General features: G+C 41.7%; 1 protein-coding gene across 2 annotated transcripts in view; it reads right to left on the bottom strand.

Annotated features, from left to right (window-relative positions):
* The window catches only part of PDZD8 (PDZ domain containing 8), a 61,797-nt gene that overhangs the window by 39,058 nt on the left and 1,578 nt on the right, over positions 1–21,161 (bottom strand). For both annotated transcript variants that reach the window (XR_014777574.1, XM_084774043.1), the window contains exon 2: positions 1,575–1,697. Coding sequence is in view for 1 of the 2 variants with exons in the window: in XM_084774043.1 (XP_084630169.1) it covers positions 1,575–1,697 (123 nt within the window). In the remaining variant the exon portion in view is untranslated. The remainder of the gene's footprint in view (positions 1–1,574; positions 1,698–21,161) is intronic.

Below are 21,161 nucleotides of genomic sequence, written 5' to 3'. Positions count from 1 at the left end.
TCGCCCCTCAACATACCCATCACATCACCCGGTCTCTCACATCACAATATGATGAATCCCTTAGAATTTATCAGAAAATATGTGGCTCTTAGGAAAATGACTGCCTTGATTTAGTAGTTTTATAATGTATGCCTACTCTGAAGCATGCTATACCGGATGAGCATATGCTCAGTGAATGCTCACAAGCCAACAGGATCACAACAACACTCAGGCCTTCTAGCAACATTCCGGCAGGAGAACTCACTCTCTCTAAATACCCAGCCTTGTACCTACACATCTTTTTATTGTACACCATAGGTCCTTTTATGATACAACATCGTATTTGGCCTCTTTTTTTTCCCCCAATGAAAGACTCTTATCAAGACTTTTTGACAGAATGAAGCATAATCCTCTGTTACCACAGGATTTGCATAATCAGCATGGTCAGAATTATCTATTTGCAAAGGCTCAAGTGTATTAGGTACAAAATATAACCCTAGCACTCAAGACCTTATTTGTATTATGAGTTAGAAATAAAGATTGAAAGTAGTCAGTGGTACAATCAAGTGTCCCAGCAGTGCAGCCTAAGGACACTTAGAGTGCTGAGCAGACATTAAGGAGGCAGTTTTCACATGTTCTAGCAGTGTGAGTCAGGAAAGCAGATGACAGGAGTGAGGGGCTTGTCCTTTAAGACAGTGAGGCAGAAAAGTGGCAGATGGTGGCCTAAATCCAGGCAGCTGCCTGTTTTATGTGAAGTGTTTAAAAAGAATCAAAATACCATTTCATTACACAAAAAACTTAACTGAAATTGACAAAGCTCCAGGTGAAATCCAGGCCCACTCCTCTATGCACTGCCTGTGACTGGCTCTGCAGTACACAGCAGAGCTGGGGAGGTGGAGGCACCAGGCCAAATCCCAGTGCCCATAACATGTGCTAGCTGGCTTTCTGGAGGGAATCTTGTCAGCCCTCTCTAAGGAAGCCCTGGGTAGCTGACACAGCATGAGTTAAGGGCTGAACAGAAGGTAGTGAAAAAGAAGCTGGAGAAAAGGACCCTCATAGATCAGGGAAGATCTGCACAGCATCCTGGGAGTACAATAAAAGGGAAGCTGCTGTGCATTAAGTTGGAGAGTGACAATTAGATTTGCATTTTAAAGGTCATTCTGGCTGTTAATTTAGGTGAGAAATGAACATAGCTTGGACTATGGTGGTTAAGATACTGAGGCTAGGAAAGATTACTTCCAAATGCACAGGGTTCAGGTCTGATTTAGTCACTTTGGTGAGCATTTTTACTAACCATAACTCTCAAAACTACTATGCTAGGAGTGCTCTCTAATAGGCAAAGTTAAGACAAAAATGTCAGCACAGCACCATTCACCTAAAACCTTGGGATTATTTCAAAATAAATGCTTCCAAGTGACTTTCTAAATGATTTATATATTTGCAAACTGGAAAAGAGTATTTTCATTAAATTTATATTTAAAGTTATTTATAAGTAAAAATAATACAACATAAACTAGCATAAAAGCAGAATAAACAGACAGTCCTTAAGTTCACTTCTCTCCTACTTTCTTGCCCGTGTAGTAAAGAGGACATACCTGCTACATTCTAACAGTGTGACTTTGAGCCGGCCTTCAGTAAGTGCCCACTGTTGAATATGGATAAGCTCTTCATCATCTTCAAATCCTTGCAAGGCTTGGTATGGAAAGAACGGCTTAAACCTGATAAAAGTAAAGATAAGTCTAAATTTCTGAATGATAACCATAGTTTAGAGCATAATGAATACCTACCCGTTTAACCAAGGACTCAAGACATTTGGTACTGCACAGCTGGAAGGAGATGGTGCCTTTTCAGCATCATCCAGGAGTACAGGGAAACCAGAGGAACCTAGGAGGCCTAAAGTCTGGATGGAGATAGTCTGTGGATCGGACGAGAAGCATCTCCTCCTGTACAGATCAGAATTCGGAGTGCACCGTCAGTGGACGCAGAATGACAGTGACCAGTGTGTAATGATGACAACAACAGCCTAAGCAGGAGCAAAGGCCACTACTGAAGATGCCATCTGCCGGCAGTGGGGACAGCTCTGCAGGAGTCGTCTTGGTGCTCACACTCCAGATGGGGTGCTCTGTGCACTCCCCTCTCCGGAGAGTGAGGCTTACAAAGGACCCTAAAGGTTTGATTCAACTTTACGCAGCAGCGACCCAACCAGAATCCAAGCTGGACTGACGTCAGCAGCACCCAACCGTGTCCCAGCACCGCCCTATGACTGGCTGGAGCACTGTGTGCTCCTCACCAAGAACCTTTCCCTATGCAGATGCCTCTGCTGAGCTGTCAAAGGACCAAAACTTCAACTTGAGCCACAACTCACACTCCTCCTTAAAGCAAAGGACAGTCTGCACTAGCCACGACACTACCTGTTCAGGAAAGTTTAAGGTTTAAAACAGAGCAGGCCGGGCATGGTGGTGCACGGCTTTAATCCCAGCACACAGGAGGCCGAGGCAGGAGGATCACTGTGAGTTCGAGGCCAGCCTGGTCTACAAAGTGAGTCCAGGACAGTCAAGGATAGACAGAGAAACCCTGTCTCGAAACAAAACAGAACAAACAAACAGAGCGAAACAAAACAAAATCTGGGTGTAGTGACATACATCTGTAATTCCAGCTACTAAAGTGGTTAAGGCCTCTTGGTCATTTGAACCAAGGAGTTTAAAATCACCTAGGTAACACAGCACTGAGTCCAAGAGAGATTTTGAGACTGGGATTCTCCAGCATGGCCTCATCTCGCACAGACCTGCCGGGGCCTCACACATCCAAACGTCAGTGCTGTTGAGCTCATTTATAAAAACCAAGCACTAAAAAATCACACGCTTGGAGGACAGCAATAGTGTACTACGGTTTATTTTGAAGGATGCTGACAAGGAGGGAAAGTGTGAGTAAAGGAAAAGATACTGAAGAAAGTACAAGTAGGAACACAGAGAACTGCTCACTGTTCTCTCCTGGTTTTAAACTAGCATAGAAAACAAAGCACCCCTAGTTAGTTTCTCCAAAATATTACACTAATTTGCTTTTAAAGCCATTTGATTCAGACACATTCCACATTTTTGAAGATTTAAAAAATGATCAGAAATGGTATTTTCATACTAGTACAATGTTATACCTGAGAGCTTTGAATACATAAGCCTTATAGTTTCTGAAGAACATATAAAAATCAATTAACTCTTAAAAAATTACAAGTATTACTACATTCTCTAGAAAGTACAGCATTAATACTCTCAAGTTATTTAACTAAATCACAGCTGTTCTAAAAATCAATTCTTCTTGTCAAAAAAATTCTCAAAAGAACATGAGTTAAACAGATTAGGAAAACAATATAGGCATTAATAAATTAAATGCATATGCATAAAATACATTAAATAAATACAAATGCATAAAACACATTGAAGCCAGAAAGTGTATGCACTGCACTTAAGATGAATACACTAAACAGGATGGAGCTGTCGTCCAGCAAGCCAGTCAAAAGAATCTACATATTCACACTTCTAAGAACACTTGGTTTTCAAAACTGTGTAAGGCCACGCCTTTCCCCACCCACGAGGAAGCCCAAAAGCAACAAAGCAGGCTGCTTCTACTCTGCCTTACCTTCACATCCGACCATCTCCTGCCAACCTATCAATTCAAAAGTTAATTTTACTACTCAGGCTCACAGAAAATTAGTCTTCTTTAGCAAGGTACCTGCACTTCCTCTTACTGTAGAAAACGTGAATACTAACCTTAGGACAACTGGAATTAAGAGAGACAGACAGTATAAGGGGATCATCTAACCTGCTCCCCAGTAAATCTGTGAAAAAAGTTTTAAGAGAAAATTAAAACCAAAACAAAGTGTCTTAAAAGTCCTAAGGGCAAATAGTAAATGAAGAAACATCTATTCAAAAAAATTCTACAAAACACAGCAAGAAAGCCAAATCTGATACTTGAAGCAAGATGGCTCCCTTTCTGTCAACAAGCTCAGGGAGGCGGGCTCTGCTCCAGGCGGTGGAGGGCTGTCTCTACAAGGAAGAAGACGCGGGGTTGCCAGTCCCCAGCTACCTGCTCCAAGGCTAAGTTCTAGACAGCACAGTGAAGAGGCAGCCTAACCCTGATCTGTGGAGTCTGCCTTGGGTACAGCACCCTGAGAAGACCATACTGAGAGGCCCTGACTGCCTGTTCCCCACCCCGCAGCCCCGCCCCGTGCCATGGTGAAAACAGTGAGGGCACATCAGCCTGTCCTGACAGCCCACTGGGGTTTTGCTCAGAGAGAAAGGTTTCTTTTCCATCACTGCTTTCAGGATGTTGGCACAGATACTGTGTTGAGAGGATGCATAGAGCAAGTCAAAACTATCTGCAAAGCCAACCTGGTGCACAACAGACTATGGAGACTCATCGAAAATGCACGCGCTTAAAGGAACACAACCCTCAGACTAGGGTTCCCGAGCTCAGAGGGAACCAGGACGCAAAAGAGTGGGGAGCATCTCTCTTAGCTTCAAGCAAATATCGAGAACTAACCAAAGACACCACTGCGGACCGAGCCACATTCTAATTTGATGACTTTGTACAACAGCCATCTACACTTCACAGCACTGTCAGAAACTACAGACTCAAGCTCAGAAGCTCAGCACTGAAAGGAGATGCACAGTGCGCTAGAATCATCTAGGAGGTAACTAAAAACCCAGCGAACGGCTAGGCGTTCTGGGACACACCTATAGACAGCACAGACCTTAAGGGAGGGTGAGCCTGGACTACAGGGTAACATCCTGTTTCAGAGACCACATGTGAAAAGAAAGCCAGAGGACAAAAGCTGAGAGAGAAAGGGTTTGTTTAAGGGGTGCAGGACAGGGAGCTGGAGAACTGAGAGAGTACACCAAAACCAAGCATGTATGAAAATGTCATTTTTAAAAACCCTGTCTCAAAGACAAACAAAGCAGTTATAAGCACTGGGGTAAGAGAGATCAGTACCCAAGCATTGCTATAATGTATTAACTTAAATTTCTAATTACTACTAAAAAAAAAATTACAAAACATTCGAACACACAGGAAAATAGAATCCATATAGCATGAAAGTAATAAATAATAATAATAATGATAATAAACAAGTGTGTTTAACTATACCCGTTATCAATTTAAAGCAGTGATATAATGTACTGGGAAAAACAAAAAGATGGGAAGAAAAGGTATGAGTCAAATCTATCTTATAAAGCTAAACAGTAGAGAACATTACAATTGAAATAAAAAGTAGTTACATTACTCAGGAAAACGGAAGCAAGGCTATGATTAAGCGTCCGTCCAACGTTTGTCTGTATTATAACTCCTTTCTACAGTAGTTCTATTAGACAGGCATGGAGCTAGCACTCATTGTATAGATGAGGAAACTGAGTCACAAATAGATTAAATAACTTATTCAAGGGAAATATGCACAGCTAGACAGTGCTACAGCCAGATTCTGAAAGTCTGTCTTTAGAGCCTATTACCTTAACTACACCACTTTGCAGCTGTTAAGAAGAGAAATAGGCACCAGCGGTCACTCCTAAACAGTGGGCCTTAGGGCAGCCAAGCAGGGTTGACAGCAGTACCTTGGCTAAGTTCTATAAACTCTTTCTGTTTCAGCTGTGGCTCAGTGGTGACGCAGGTCCTGGGGTAAATTCTCAGCACCTAACTAAATCCTTCTGTTCTATTTGTCTTTTTGGGGGGGGGGGGGTAGGGGGTGGAGGTGGGGATGGGGAGTGGCGTCCAAGAGAGGATTTCTCCGTGTAGCCTTGGCTGTCCCGGACTTGCTTTATACACCAGGCTGGCCTACCACATCCGCCTACCTCTGCCTCCCCTAGTACTGGGTAACAGGTGTGGGCCAGGCTTTTAATTCTTATGCATTAACTAAATTGAAGAGAGAGAAGACCAAATGCTAGGGATGTGAAACTGCTAAAATGGACTTAATTAGAAAAAGTATCATTCTATATTAAATTTGAAATGACAAACAGCAATTCTAGCCCAAGTAAAACCTAACAGCAATGTACACGGTGCTCGTGAAGAGATGTGTGTAAGGCTGTTCCTAACAACACTAATCAACTGTCCATCATCTGTCCACTGAGCGTACTTGCAGAGGTATTGTCTACAGAAAATAAAAGGAACAATTACAGCTATATGCACAAACATTCAGTCAAAGAAACTAGACCAAACCAAACCAAACACACAGAATGATTCAAGGTTATAAGGTTAAAAAATAAGAAAAAATAAGAAAAAAGGTAGAGTGGTTACTTTTAGGCCAAGCAGGATGAGTACATAGTATACACCTGACGGGGTTGCTTTTAATGTGTTTCTCTGTATGTGTGCACGTGTTCTTCCATGCAGGTGTGCATGTGTGTGGACACCAGGGCCATCCTTGGCTGTCATCCTCAGTGAGGACGCTGAGAGTGTTTTCCATCGCCTTGAAACTTACCAAATACCCTCCTGTCCCACACTCCCCAGCACTAATATTAAAGCACATCATCACGCCACGCATCTCTTATGTGTGTTTAGGGGTCTGAATTCAGGTCCTCACTCTGGGGCTTTTTTGTTGTTGTTGGGGTTTTTTTTATGTGTTTTGTTTTTTGTTTTTGTTTTTTGAGACAGGGTTTCTCTGTGTAGCCTTGGCTGTCCTGGACTCACTTTGTAGACCAGGCTGGCCTTGAACTCACAGCGATCCGACTGCCTCTGCCTCCCAAGTGCTGGGATTAAAGGTGTGTGCCACCACACCCGGTCCTCACTCTGGATTTAAGGCTGTTCATCTTGTCAAAGCTCTGAGCTAAACTGTCACGATTACAAATTTTTCATTTGGTAAGTTAAATCTTCAATTAGTTTAAGGACAAGAAACAAGTTTTATTTTTAAATATGTATTTACTTTAGTATATTAAATATATATTAAAATGTACAATTAAAATTTTATACCTACAGAAACTAAGCCTTCTTCTCAAATTGGATGGCAGCATCTTTTGTAACAGCTACAATATGTTTTTACTCTCAGTTCTCTGTTCAAGATTGTTCTGTACAACGCCCTGAGTGCCAGCTGGTGACATCTCCATCACATGGCAGCAGAAACACTGTTTGCAAACACTGTGATCTTTATAGAAGGTTTACTACAAATCCTGTATAAAAATATGCTGAGGTCTAGAGCTACATGACTTCAGTCAGCTTGTGTTCTTTCCTGGATGACAAATTTACTAGATTTTTCAGCCCAGTAAAAGGCAAACTAACAATTAGAGCTAATTTAAAAAATGACACAACCTTTCAATGCAGAGCAAGAATTCCACCTCTAGAAACACGCTGGCAAAGGCAAGCAGAGAACTTGTCAAGGAGGCCATGTATTGTGAAAAAAAACAAAAAACACAAAATATATGGCTCTCAACTACACTATGTAACAGAGCATATGATTTCAGTAAGGTTTTTCATCTCCCTGTCTTGCTCAAAAGAGTGGAAAGGTTGTATACTTCATCTGTGAGAAGATGAAGACTTTTTAATGCTAGCACTTTCTAACCTGCAAGGTATCATAAGTGCTACCTGCCAAACAGAATTCCTCAAGTGCGGCTCTAAGTCATTTCTGAAGCACTGGTCAGCACCCTTCAAGTCTGCTCTGTATTTACAAAGAGCACATGCTCTGTCTTCTGCATCCACACACTGGCATAGATCTCAGTGCATGACTGCAAGAAAGCACATTTTATTTAAGAGTAACTTTCTTACTACATGATAATCAAAAATAATATGAACACTGTCAGTCAACAAACAGGAGCGATGTTTAAACCTTAAACATTATCTGGGGTAGCCTCCTCATTTTCTCCAGGGAAGCAACGGCATTGAAAAGTAAGGTGGCCTGCCTGCATAACTAGCTTATTAGAACTTTTATCACAACAACTAAGTCTGTCCCACTTCTTACCCAGGTAGCATTTAAGTGAGAGGCATTGTTCTATGAGCTTTGTCTATATTATAACTTACTTAACTCTTTTTTTTTTTTTTTGGTTTTTCGAGACAGGGTTTCTCTGTGTTAGTGTTGGCCGTCCTGGACCCGCTTTGTAGACCAGGCTGGCCTCGAACTCACAGCGATCCGCCAGCCTCTGCTTCCCGAGTGTAACTTACTTAACTCTTAAGCACGTGTAACAGCATTTCTTTCTAGTTTCTTGTTTGTTTGGTTTTGGTTTTTTTTTTTTGTTTTGTTTTTGGTTTTTCGAGACATAGTTTCTCTGTGTAGCCTTGGCTGTCCTGGACTCGCTTTGTAGACCAGGCTGGCCTTGAATTCACAGCGATCCACCTGCCTCTGCCTCCTGAGTGCTGGGATTAAAGGCGTGCGCCACCACGCCCAGTTCTTTCTAGTCTTCAACTGGCTAAAAACATAGCCTGTATTATGCGTAACATTCAATTCAAAAAGTACCCTGAAAATAACAGAAACTTCCGAAATACTTATTTTACACAACACTGTATGTGAAAGATGAATGTACAAATATCCTATATGTAAAGAAGAACATTAGAAACTAAAGAGAACGGGGACACTGCCAAGTCTAAAAGCAGGGGCACACTCCGCTGAAGGCCAGTGCTCCTTTCAGCATCATAAGGCTGTGTTTGAACCGACCGACTGATGGCCTTGCTAACTGTAGGTGGAAGGTAAGTTGTTCTTACTCTTCAACACATTGGCAGAAGCACGTTAGACTAGTGTGATAACAAAACAACATGTACACTACCTTAATCAAGAAGGAGAAGGAAACTTAGACATATCTCAGACGTCTCTCCCCGGGATTCAGGATTTCACGTCAGCTCCCTGTGAATGGACACTAGCCCTCTGCTCACAGCTGGCCCTCCTCCCCCCGCAGATGCATTCCATGTCCACGTTAGAGCCCACAGTTTCTATCCTTGCCTTCCTTCTGAATTCCTTCTCTTAGATTTTCCATGATTTCCCTCGACCTTTCTGGTTTGCTGTTGTCTTTAACAAGGCAATTTCAAGCAGTGCTCGGTACTTGTCTTCGACCCTGGCTCTAATACTTCCTAGGTTTGAGACCTTCTCTTAGGCAAGCTACTTCAGCTCTTGAGAGCCCCGGGTTCCGTGTTTATAAGACAGCAATAGCATTCATCCGGTACCAGTGTGTGAAGAATAAGCCGAGCAGTTTCTCATACAGCAGGTGGCACAGCGGTATGCTCTAGAAATACTCCGTGTCATGCTTTCTATGAGCTATGCACTATGTGTTAAGGCTGGTCTTCTACAGACATGTCAGAGAGCAGGCCTCCCCTCCCCCTCCCCAACGAAGCACTTCAGAACGGCACCGTTCACAGCGTTTACCTTCATGGCTACTTCTCTCCCCGAAGCTTTAGATGTCAGGGGCCCTGATGCGGTGCCCATAACTGTCTCAGAACCCGACCTTGCACGCCATGTATCAACTAGCAACTGTAAGGGAACAAGTCAACAGCAGCCAGCACGCCTCCCCATTTTAGTATTCCTAGCCATTAAATTTTAGAGCCACATTTATGTTTTAAAAATGACTTAAGGAAATGTACAGAGGATTGTTTTATTCATGGACTTTCCTGGTGTGTACCACTGATGACCAAGTCTACACTACAGGAAATTAATTTCTGTACATCTATGAAGAAAAAAAGTACTTCTAAATAGTTATAATACTAACGTGTCCTTTATAAAAGTCTAAAATTTTCAGCTGTCACAAAGCAAAGAGGTTGGCAAATCTATACTTCTATGTCCCTCTAACACGTATCTTAGAATAAGAGAACACAAAAGTGTCACTTGATACAGTCCTAGCACTTCTGCAAATCACACTGTATTTTCATATGTATCCTTGATTCTGGCAACTATTAACTGTAGTGACAATTTTGGTTTCTTTAAATATGGAGAAACGTTATGTGACTATGTCTTTGTTTTAGTCCCAGGTGTGGGATATGGGGCTGCTTCAGACTGTCCACAGCAGCTGCCGATGATTTGACTCGTGCTCTGGCAGAGACATAACTTTGCCAGCTACAGATAGTTTATGTTTGGTATTCTGGGGACTCTTGAGATGATATAAAAATGCTAGAGCCCTGGGAGCTGGAGAGGCTGCTGCTGCTCCTCCTCCTGCTGCAGCTGCTTCCCTGCTGCTCCTCCTCCTGCTACAGCTGCTCCCCTGCTGCTGCTCCTCCTCCTGCTGCAGCTGCTCCCTTGCTGCTCTTCCTCCTGCTGCAGCTGTTCCCCTGCTGCTGCTCCTCCTCCTGGTTGCAGATATCTTGATGAGGAAGATCAAATTCGCCCCAAAGAACTCGATACCGTCACCAGCAGGAAGTGTCTAATGATATCAACATCCCCTTCCCCTCTAACCTTCCTTCTCTCCCACCTTGTGTGTGTATGTGTGTGTGTGTGTGTGTGTGTGTGTGTGTGTGTGTGTGTGCGCGTGCGCACGGCAGGGGATGGGGGTGTTGGAAAGGATAAGGGTGGAGAAGGGTGATAGATAAAAGAACCCAATAAAGAGTCCAAAGTACAGCACAATAAAAATGTATGGACTTAATAAGCCTCATTTTCTACAAGTAGAGACTAAAATGACACACTAATTATCTTATCATTGCACCATAGCACAGTCAAAGCTGCAGCCGACCCATTCTCCTTCCTGTATGTCTGGCACCATCAACATGGACTAGCAGTACTAAACAGCGATTAAAAATACTGTCTATATCCAATAGTCATCAAAGGCGAGTAAGAAAGGAACAAACAAGAACAGCAGTTCCTTTATAGATGGTGAAAACCTCAAGTTAAACTAGTGGTTTGCAAACACTTTGTTCTTAAGATCCTCATGTGTGGTTCTCAGTGACTAAGGACTCCAAAGAGCTGTTGTTTATGGGGATGACATCTATTAATAGTACCCATGAGAAAGAAACTGGCATTCCACTGCCTGTCAGAGTAAGGACATCACAATATAACAGAAAGGACTAAATGAGAAAGGCAAATTACATTTTTTATTACTGTGAGTAAAGCTTTGACTTGGTAGGGCCCCCGTATAAAGGTCTAAGAGAGTCAGCTAAAAGGGCGCCTTCAGCTCCATTTTGAAGAGTTAAGACTAGGACTCCTGTGTGTGTTATAGTGTGTGTTATAGGTAAACACAGCTGTGGATGAGAGGTCAGTGTTAGGTGTATTCTTGTATCAAACCCCACCTTAGTGTTTTTTTTTTTTTTTTAATCTTTTACTTTCATTTTGTGAGTACGGGATTTTGCCTCCCTGTACGTCTATGCATCATGTGCACCTGGTGCCTGCAGAGTCCAGAGAGGGCCCGGATCAGACCCCTTGCAACTACAGTTACAGTCGGCCGTGAGTCCTGCCAGGGTGCTGGGACTCGGCCTCTCTCACCAGCCCTGGGCCTCAGTGCCTCAGTGGCTGGCTGGCCAGTGAGCTCTGAGGATCCCGCCCACACCCCCACCCAGCGCTGGAGTCACAGGCACTTGAATACCACGCTCATCCCGCTCGGGTCCTCACTCCTGCACTAGACAGACTTTACCTAGTTACAGTTTCTCACTACTAGATTTAAAAAACATAAAAATAAAAACAGTTCAAAAAAGGGACTATTTTCATTTAGTCCCTTCACTACAATCTATGTCTGGGCTGCACAGTACCCTTGGCATGGCAGCATTTAAATTTTATTGGATGAACTGAAGTCTTGTGGGATGGGAGGGGGAGAAAACAGCCTAAGGTAAAATTGCCACCTCCCAATTGTGGAAAAGGCAGGGACTATGAAGTGTGACTATGGCAGTTTAGTCTAGGCACACCAGGGCAGAAAACAAGCCACACTCTTACATAAGAAGGCACAGAGATTTCAACAGAGCAAGGAGGAGAAAATTATACTCAAAGCCTATTGACTGCCCATATTTTTAAAAGTATTCTCTCTCAAGTAAAAGTAAAATATTTTCTGAAGTATAACTGATTTTAATATTACCTATATCACTATGCCTGTTTATAATAATCACATTCAAGTCATAACTAAATAAACAATGCTTGTAAGATTAACAATTCTCCTGTCTATGCTTTGAGAAGTCTACATGAAGTCTCCTCTAGGGTTCACCCTAGGAACAGGGAAGCAAATGCTGAGTCATGTAATCATGTAATTCTTTTTCTTCCTCAACCCTAAAAACTAGATTTTCTTTTATCTGGTCTCAACAATTATAAGCAGCATGATTTGTTCTCAGTTAAACTAAGTCAGGAAATCAATAGTAATACAGAAATAGAACACACACGCAGGGCTAGAGGCTGAGGGACTTTCAAGAAAACCTTAGGAACACAGACATTTTTTGAGTTCCAACAATGATTACCAGAGTCTGGTTCAATAAATAAATTCTCATTGACTTCTAAGAGTCTCAGAACTGAGTCCAAATCCTAACTCTGAAATTATTAAGAAGTTCAAGTTCTGAGTAATTTACTCAGCTATTTTGCTTACTCAAATTTTTAAAGTGGTATTTAGGTATTTTTAGTAATTTATACTTTTTAAAAAGGTTATATAACATAGATATATTGTACTTAGAGGTTTATTACAAATTAAGATTATCAAAAATTTTCTCTTTATTCATCTTCAAATATCTGAACTAAATTTAGTTTATACTACTAACTACACCAACATTAGTAAACAGAAGGAAACATTTTACTGCAAATTTTTAACTTGATTCTTCCCATGTCAAAAATTTGCTATTGTAGCCTGCTTAAAAATCAAAATCATGCCAGGCAGTGGTGGTGCACGTCTTTAATCCCAGCACTCGGGAGGGCAGAAGTAGGTGGATCTTGAGTTCCAGGCCAGCCTGATCTACAGAGTTCCAGGAAGCCAGGGGTACACACAGAGAAACCCTATCTTCAAAATGAATAATTTAAAAAAAAAATGAATATTCTTTCCAAATATTGAAGTGCTAAATTTTACAGAAAAAAAATGTATCTATCAGTAATAGTGAGAATAAAAGATTTTCAGTGCCTTCTAAAAATAAATCTCATACAGCCATTCTGAGAATGCCTTACTCTAGCAAATTACAGAGACTTGGAAGACCTGAAGAGTGGTTTTCTTCCGTTACCAATGACTACAGTAAGACTGTGTCGTCAGCAACCGTAACCATCCTCAGACTGACTGGTACTGAGCCTGAAGCACGAGAAGCCAGTACAGGGAAGGGAGGGCCGAGGCTGAGTGGGCCAGACACTCAGCGCCGCTCCAGCACTCGTGGCTCCAGCACTCAGGCTGGATGCAGCAGCACTTGGTTATAACCCCAGTGCTCCTGTGGTGAGATGGGAATCCCTGGGAGCTGTCAGGCCAGCCTGACAAACAAGAGACTCTCAGAACAAGCGGGACGGTGAAGACCAGTCTGCATGTTGTCCTCTGATCTCCATGTGCCCATCAAGGCACAGCATGGACACACGCACGTACAGGCAACACACACACACACACACACACACACACACACACACACAGTGGGGAGAGACTTTTAAGAAACACATTTGTGAAACAGAGAGAACATTAACATACAACACAAACACTATATAGGTAATTTGCTAGACACATCTGCATGCAACAGTTGTCTAACAACAGAGTACAAGTTAATTTTCAAGATATAGAGTCCTGGTCCTCACAGCTACTAAACAGAAAAAACTAGCTCATTGCTGCTACCTAAGACCTTGGTTTGCTGGATGGTTGAGAAATGGTCTCATGTGGCCTAGGCTCACCACACAGCTGGAGACAACCTCCTCCTCCGTTTCCCAAGTGCAACGAGTACAAACGTGTGCCACAGAGTCACTACTGCCACAAAAGACTCCCAGCAAAATCTTGTAGTCACATAACTACGCTGTAGAGGTGGCAACATTCCTCCTTAGCATCGTTCCTAAGTCATGGCTGCCTGTTTAACTGGTTCTATCTCACAATGACTCAAGCAAACACATTAAGTACCTGTGGTGGTTCCACACAGAATGGCCCCATGGGCTCATATTTTGAATACTTGAATCTCCAGTTGGTAGAACTGTCTGGGAAAGATCAGCAGCTGTGACCTTGTTAGAGGAAATGTGTTCCTGGGTCTTGCTGTGTATCAGTGCCTTGCATGCCTTGCTCCCTGACATGACGGCTGCAGACTGAAACTGTAAGCCTGTGGACATAGTATCTTATCACAGCAATAGAAAAGTAGTGAAGACAGTACTTAATGCAAAAGAATAAAGCCTCCCAGCTTACGGCCACAGTGTCTCTAAGTATACGACAACAACTAAGTGTGCCGGAAAGGGCAGTTTTCTAGCTCCTTCACCATTAAGGGAAAAAAAAAAGCAAGTTAGAGCTGGAGAGATTTCTCAATCAGTAAGTGCTTGTATGTGCATGGGAAATGAATTTGATCCCCTGAACCCACACATAAAAGACTAGGGGCCTGTATGTAACCCTAAGGCTAGGAGACAGAGACAGGACCACCCCTGGGATGGCCAGCCAGTCTAGCTGAATCCGCAAGCTCCAAGGTCAGTAAGAGAACTTGTCTCTGAAAATAAAGTGGAGAGCAACTGAGCAGAAACACAGCACATGCACTGGCATGTGAGTGTATGCATGTACGCACGCACACACACCCTTCTTTAAAGAGGGTGGTAGTGTGTAAGCACACTCCATATATTCCGTTTAAGAAATCTGAAGAAAGAGAATAATCAAGAGTGAAGGGCAGGGGCTGGAGAGATGGCTCAGATGTTAAGAGCACTCTCTGCTCTTCTGAAGGTCCTGAGTTCAATTCCCAGCAACCACATGGTACTCACAACCACCTGTAATGAGATCTGGTGCCCTCTTCTGGCCTGCAGGTGTACATGCAGGCAAAAGTACTGTATACATAATAAATCTTTTTTTAAAAAGGAAAGGGCAGGCTCTCTTCCCTTTTGTAGCCATCACAGGATCCACTGCAGCCAAAACAAAGTTCAATCCCTTAGTGACTTCCAACCAAAGCAAGAACTGCAAGCAGCATTTCAATGCACCTTCTCAGATTCTATGGGAGATCATATCTTCCCCTCTTTCCAAAGAGCTGAGACAGGAGTATATGTTCAATCTACATCCACTCAAAAGGACCATGACGTCCAGGTTGTCTGAAGACACCACAAAGGCCACGTGTACAGGAAGAAATATGTCATCTACACTGAACAAATACAGCGAGAAAAGGCTAATGGCACAACTGTCCATGTGGGCATCCATCCCAGCAAGGTGGTTATCGCCAGGCTAAAGCTGGACAAACACTGGGGAAATGCTAGACAGGAAAGCCAAGTCTCAATAAGCAGGTAAGGAGAAGGGCAAATACAGGGCAGGGACAAGTGAGCAGATGCAGGGTGGAGGGTCTCACAGCTGGACCCACGCGCTGTCGGGAAGCCGTCGGCTACAGACACACCTGCAGGGTCACATCTGTGCTGCACTGCTGTGTTATTAGGACGACTGAGGGGCATCTGCTCAGCGTACAGACTGTGTGTGTGTGTGTGTGTGTGTGTGTGTGTGTGTGTGTGTGTGTGTTGCGTGATCATTTAAGTATATTCCAAAATAACTTTGGGAATAATAGATTTTTTAACTACAAGTATTTCTAACTACTCAACACTATTTGAATATCTGTAAGAGACTGGCAAAATACTGTCAAAAAAGTCTGGCATTTACCCAATGACATTGGTAAAAAGGAAGTTAAGGCATCGTTATTTGTGTTGAACTATTATTGCATCAGATGCCTCAAGCAAGCTGTAGGGAAATTTCACCAAGTAGGAAGAGGGGGGTGGGGGGAGAAAAGAGAGAGGAGAACACTGTGTTATACAGAAGTTTGTTAGAAATGTCTGATCCATACCATCGTGGGTACATTTTAGGAAGGTAAGCTAGGCTGTGACATCTCTGTGTGCTAGCTTATTAGCTTTAGTTGAACTTATGGTAATGAAATTGTCTCCTGTCTGTTTTCTTTGTAGCCTAAAGTCCAAGAACTAATTAATTTCATGAAATTAAACAAAAGTCTGTTTCTGTATTCTTCTGCAGAAATTATCCAACAAAACCAAAAAGACCTTTACAAAGGCTGAGATGCATTTTGGGGGGAGAATCAGGTTAGTTTTGTCTTTTTTTTTTTTTTAAAGAGGAAAAAGATCAGGGTCCTCCTGAAGAAGGCTAGGCAGTGAATAGTTCATGATTTTGAGGTACGGATAAGTTTCCCCATCTTCTAAAAATTTAAAAACACAAAAACCAATTGAAGCGTGCAGGCCTAACAGCATCTAGTGCACATCCCTCTGAACTTTATAGAGTGGTGACGGTTTCACTGCTACAGAAACACTGGGGGATTCCTGGGTTGTTTCCTGTTACTTCATTTATTTATTTATTTAGGACTCTGAGAAAGCCACTGATCCCTTCTGAGCCTGATGGACTGCCTAGGTGTCTGGCAGACACTTATAGAAAATTTATTTTACTGACCATCTAATGAACTGTTAGTAATACTTATGTATCAATATTAAATGTTTAATAAAGATACTCTTCCATAACAATATGCTTTATTTCAGGAACAAACTCTGGCTCTCTGGGATAGCCAATACATGTATACTAACTAAAGCCTAACTTCTTCCTCATACACTTTTACCCTCAGATTTCTAAAGGAAATTTATCACTACATTTCCATAGCAACAGCATCTTCAGGAAATCCAACGTACTAGAAGTAAAACTATCACGAAACTAGAGAGCACGTACTCTCTGCAGTGGACACACAAGGGCACGTACTCTCTGCAGTGGACACACGAGGGCACGTACTCTCTGCAGTGGACACACGAGGGCACGTACTCTCTGCAGTGGACACATGAAGCTGAACAGCACTGAGCCCTATCTAGAAAGGTTTTCCCTAGACATACCACACCTATATATAACAGTAAGTAGTCTTCTGATTGCTTAAGCAGAGATATTGATCTCTTCCTGTTCCTCACAAACTGAAGTCATAAGTATATCCAAATGGCACTATTATTAACTTTGTTTGCCCTAGAAAACAAGCAGCATGAGAGCATGAATACCTTACGACTATTTTTATCACCTGCCTTCCCAACAAAGAACTAGGTAAATGCAGTATGGGATCAGCACTTAAGTGAAAAATGAGTGACTTTTTAAAATGACTTCATGACTGACTCATCTGAGAAAATGATCTTGAAATTCCATTTACAAAGAGACATCAAAACATATTTCCTCTAAGTTATAATACAAGAAAAGGCACAGCAGACGAAAACTAGCTACTACATTACATCATTACTTCAGGATGGCTAGAATAACACATCAGTGCCATTGTTTCTAGTATCCTGAAATACCAAAGCTTAGTCACATTTCCAGGTAATATTGGTGAGTAAAGCTAACCTATAATCTATAGTCACTGGGGAGTTTTAGTAGCCACCTTAAAGGGAACATACCATTTTAGGGTCATCTATATACATATAGAAAAGCATGAAATGTAAGTACAGTACACTCTACCTCCCAGACAGCCTGTCAGTGTTCTGTGAATATACTCTGGAAGTTTCTAAGAGAGCATGGATTTCTTCTTAAAGCCATCTTTACCTCAGATAATCAGGAAAAAATTTAAATATATTGACATTAAGAATAAATGCTTTTCTTCTTCATCATCTCATTAGACCAAGCAATAAATTATGTATAAACTACAGTATAAAGTAGGAGGCTTTACAGACCATGCCTAATTTAGTTCTAGGAAATCAATGGTGTCTACATTACTATAGTGATGTTATTGTCCTGTCCCTCAACCTTAGCAGGAATAACAGAACATGGTCTTCTCTGCTTTCCAGCCACCAAGCACATGTGAAAATTTTCTACAAATATATTTCAGGATGTTTACAGGAATAAGAAGACAGGACAAAATAATTAGTTATAACAAAACCATGCTTAAAAGATATCTATAAATACCTATAATGATTTCCCCATGTGTTCCATATTTAATAAACTCAAATATAAAGCCTATTAAGTAACTTTTCCTCTTTTGCTGGCCAAATCTACTCAAGCAAAATACCATCCAAACTCAAACAAAAGCAGACACAACTATGTGCAATTATTACTCAGTAAGTCAAGTGGAAATATATCAAGGTTTTTATTTCTACTTTGTGGCAGAGTGAGTTGTTAAAATTCAACATCATATAGACTCTGTTATAAGTAGATTTTCTCAATGGTAGTTCTTCCAAAAATATAAAGCTTAAAAAGGATAAAACAATCACCCTTCATTAAGTCACCACTCCAGGAAGGGACTCAAATGCGCATGACTCCAAGGTAACCAGGTGACAGGTGACGGGGCAGGTGAGCGGGACTATGGAGGGCAGGGTACAGCCTACACATGGCCTCAGCCCTGAGCTGCTGCCACAGCTCCCTTTGCTGCTGCTGGAAGGGATGCAGGGATGGAAAACAGGAAACTCACTTCATGAAAATCCCCTACCTGTCAGCACTGGGGACCAGAACAGGCCACGCAGTAGCACCTGCACCTGCGACTAAATGTGCCCTCTGAGTTGGATGTCACAGGAGTCACCCAGGACTACTGGCATTTGCATTTGCATTACAATTCATAACAGTAGCAACATTACAGCTATAAAGCAGCAGTGAACTAGCTGTATGGTTGGGGTTACCACAAAGTGAAGAACTGTATTAAAGGGTCACAGCGTTACCCTAAAATCTGCTGCATTAGCAAGAACCACAAATACGTGACTCCTAGATGCCTGCCTGCCACCACAGCACTGTAAGCCGACTTCACCGTGAAGGCAGACCCCCATGCACGGGAGAGGGCCAGTGACAAAGAAGATCTCTACTGTATGCACTATTTTTAAGTACACATTTTAAGGGGAAAAGGATTAAAACTATGAGGGGCTGAATTAAGAAACTACTCCTAACTTCAATGCAGCAGGACATATTTTCAGCATATTACAACTAATGTTTAAAATCTACTGTTTTATAAGCTGTTTTAGTTGGGTAAATTCAAGCATCTATCATCAGAGTCCTTAGGAAGCTTGACTGTTTCAGGTCAAACACTGGGGCCTGGCAGTTGTAAAAGGCTACTTCAGTTCAGCAGTATGAAAAAGGGGAAACAAAGGTTTAAAAAGAGGTGGCAATGTTCACCAACAAGACAGTTGTTATGTAATGATTAAAGCAGCAAAGAACCAGAGACTCAATATGATTTTCTTTACTATTTTAGTTCTTACTAAGAAGATTAGACATTCAAATGAAGAAACACAATCTGGGGGATTAAAAAAGGATCTTTGTGCAGAGCACCAAACACCCAAAGACTTAGCCTGACAACATAACTTTACTTTAGAAAAATCATTTAAGAACAAGGAAAAAAAGAGGGGCAATGGAACTATTGAGGTGAGGCTCAGAATGCTCTCCTAACACACTCCAAGTTCCAGGTTCTATTCCTAGCACAGTGGTGGCAAGTTAACATTTAACAAGATCAAAACTCTGTGTGCCCAAAGAAAGCAACCTCTCCCATTCACTAGTCTGTCCCGCTGTAGGAGCCATTATCCTTTTTTAAAAATTACTAATAATCAAGATAATTAAATGGAGTCATTCTGATGCACTTAAGGGACTTAATTCTGGATTTGAGGTTAAAGGTTTGGGCTGTGTAAAATGTTATTTTTACTTCTAAAAGCAAAAAATAATTTTTTTTGTATTTTGTTCATTTAATCAGAATGATTTATACGTTTTCTTTCCTTTTTTTTTTTTTTTGCGAACAGGAAAGCAAAAGATTATCTCAATAAACATTTTATTTTTATTTTATGCTTTTCGAGACAGGGTTTCTCTGTGTAGCCTTGGCTGTCCTGGCACTTTGTAGACCAGGCTGGTCTTGAATTCACAGAGATCTGCCTGCCTCTGCCTCCAGTGCAGGGATTAAAGGCATGCACTGTCACGCCCAGCTTTCAATAAGCATTTTTTATTGGTGGATAATTCTCAATCCAAAAAATATAATGAGTAAGTGAAGGTGAAATGAATTCCTTCAAACAAAGAACTAAGAAGGCAGCCTCACTTTACCCAGCCGCGAGTCTCGCCCCTTGGCAGCTTGTGGCTTGTTATTTAACTACTATGAGCTTCATTCCTTCAACAATAAATCAGGATAAATACTTCCTCTTTGTAAGAATGAGGACGCATCTTCAATGTGTTGGAACTCATTCTCTTCTCTGAACTCAGCCCCACAGTATCACAGTGTGGCACACTCTGGAGAAGTGGGTACACAAACAAGTGAGCACCTGCGCAGGCAGCATTGTTCATCCTCTCATCCCTGGTTTCCTTTTACTAATCTAAAAGCAGCTTTCTAGTAACTTCAGCCCGCCATCAACTCCACCTTAGTTTAAATGCTACTATAATCAATTCTCAAGAAACTCAGGAAGGTGGAGGCAGTCTCTCCACTCCTGACTGGTGCTGACTCTTGAGCACTGAGAATGGTAAGGAGGATATAATAATAAACGTCCAAAACCTATCTACGCATTGAGTAGTTTCTGAGATCAATGAATTGTGATTATCAAAATTTTGTAACAAGTTTCGCTTATGGCTTTCTTAGCAACACACTGCTATAAACACATCTCTGCTTAAAAACCACAACTCAATGCAGACATGTAAAAAGGTTTCATAAACTGTATCAACTTTGCAGAACTACAGATGCTACATAGTAAATGGCCAGTGCACCATCCCCCCACAAATCCATAGGAATATGTGCCTCATACAATAATTCTTTTAACTTTCATTTATTCATTCACCTAACAAAACATAACCAGTAAAATCTAAGCTCCACAAACCAAAACTCCATCCCAAATCTGCACTGCTGCACTATGTGACGAGACTGTGGTAGAAAATAAGTCCAGGACACTGAATCTCCACTAAAGGGCAGAGGTAACTAAAGCTAATACCATATACGCGACTGATGACTTCTCAGTAAAGAACACAATCTACATCTAGTGATCATAAAGTTAACAGAAAAAAGAGAAGTTAAAAAGTTGGTTGTTTTAAAAGAAACAAGCCTTCCCAGACTAAATATGACGCCTCTGAGCATCCAAATTTTCATTTCCCCTTCCACTTCCATGTCAGCCTAAGAAAGCTCATGTATTAATCAAAAGTGTATCACATAAAACTAGGTCATCACAGACAGAGGAACTTTGAAAAACTCAAAATCACTATCTTTAAAACATCATCGTCAAGGTGACTTGGACGTGTTGGGTT

Source organism: Acomys minous (assembly GCF_964271855.1).
Source record: "Acomys minous genome assembly, chromosome: 2".
Lineage (NCBI taxonomy): Eukaryota > Metazoa > Chordata > Mammalia > Rodentia > Muridae > Acomys > Acomys minous.
Note: the sequence above shows the minus strand (reverse complement) of the source record. Positions and strands in the feature narration are given on the sequence as shown.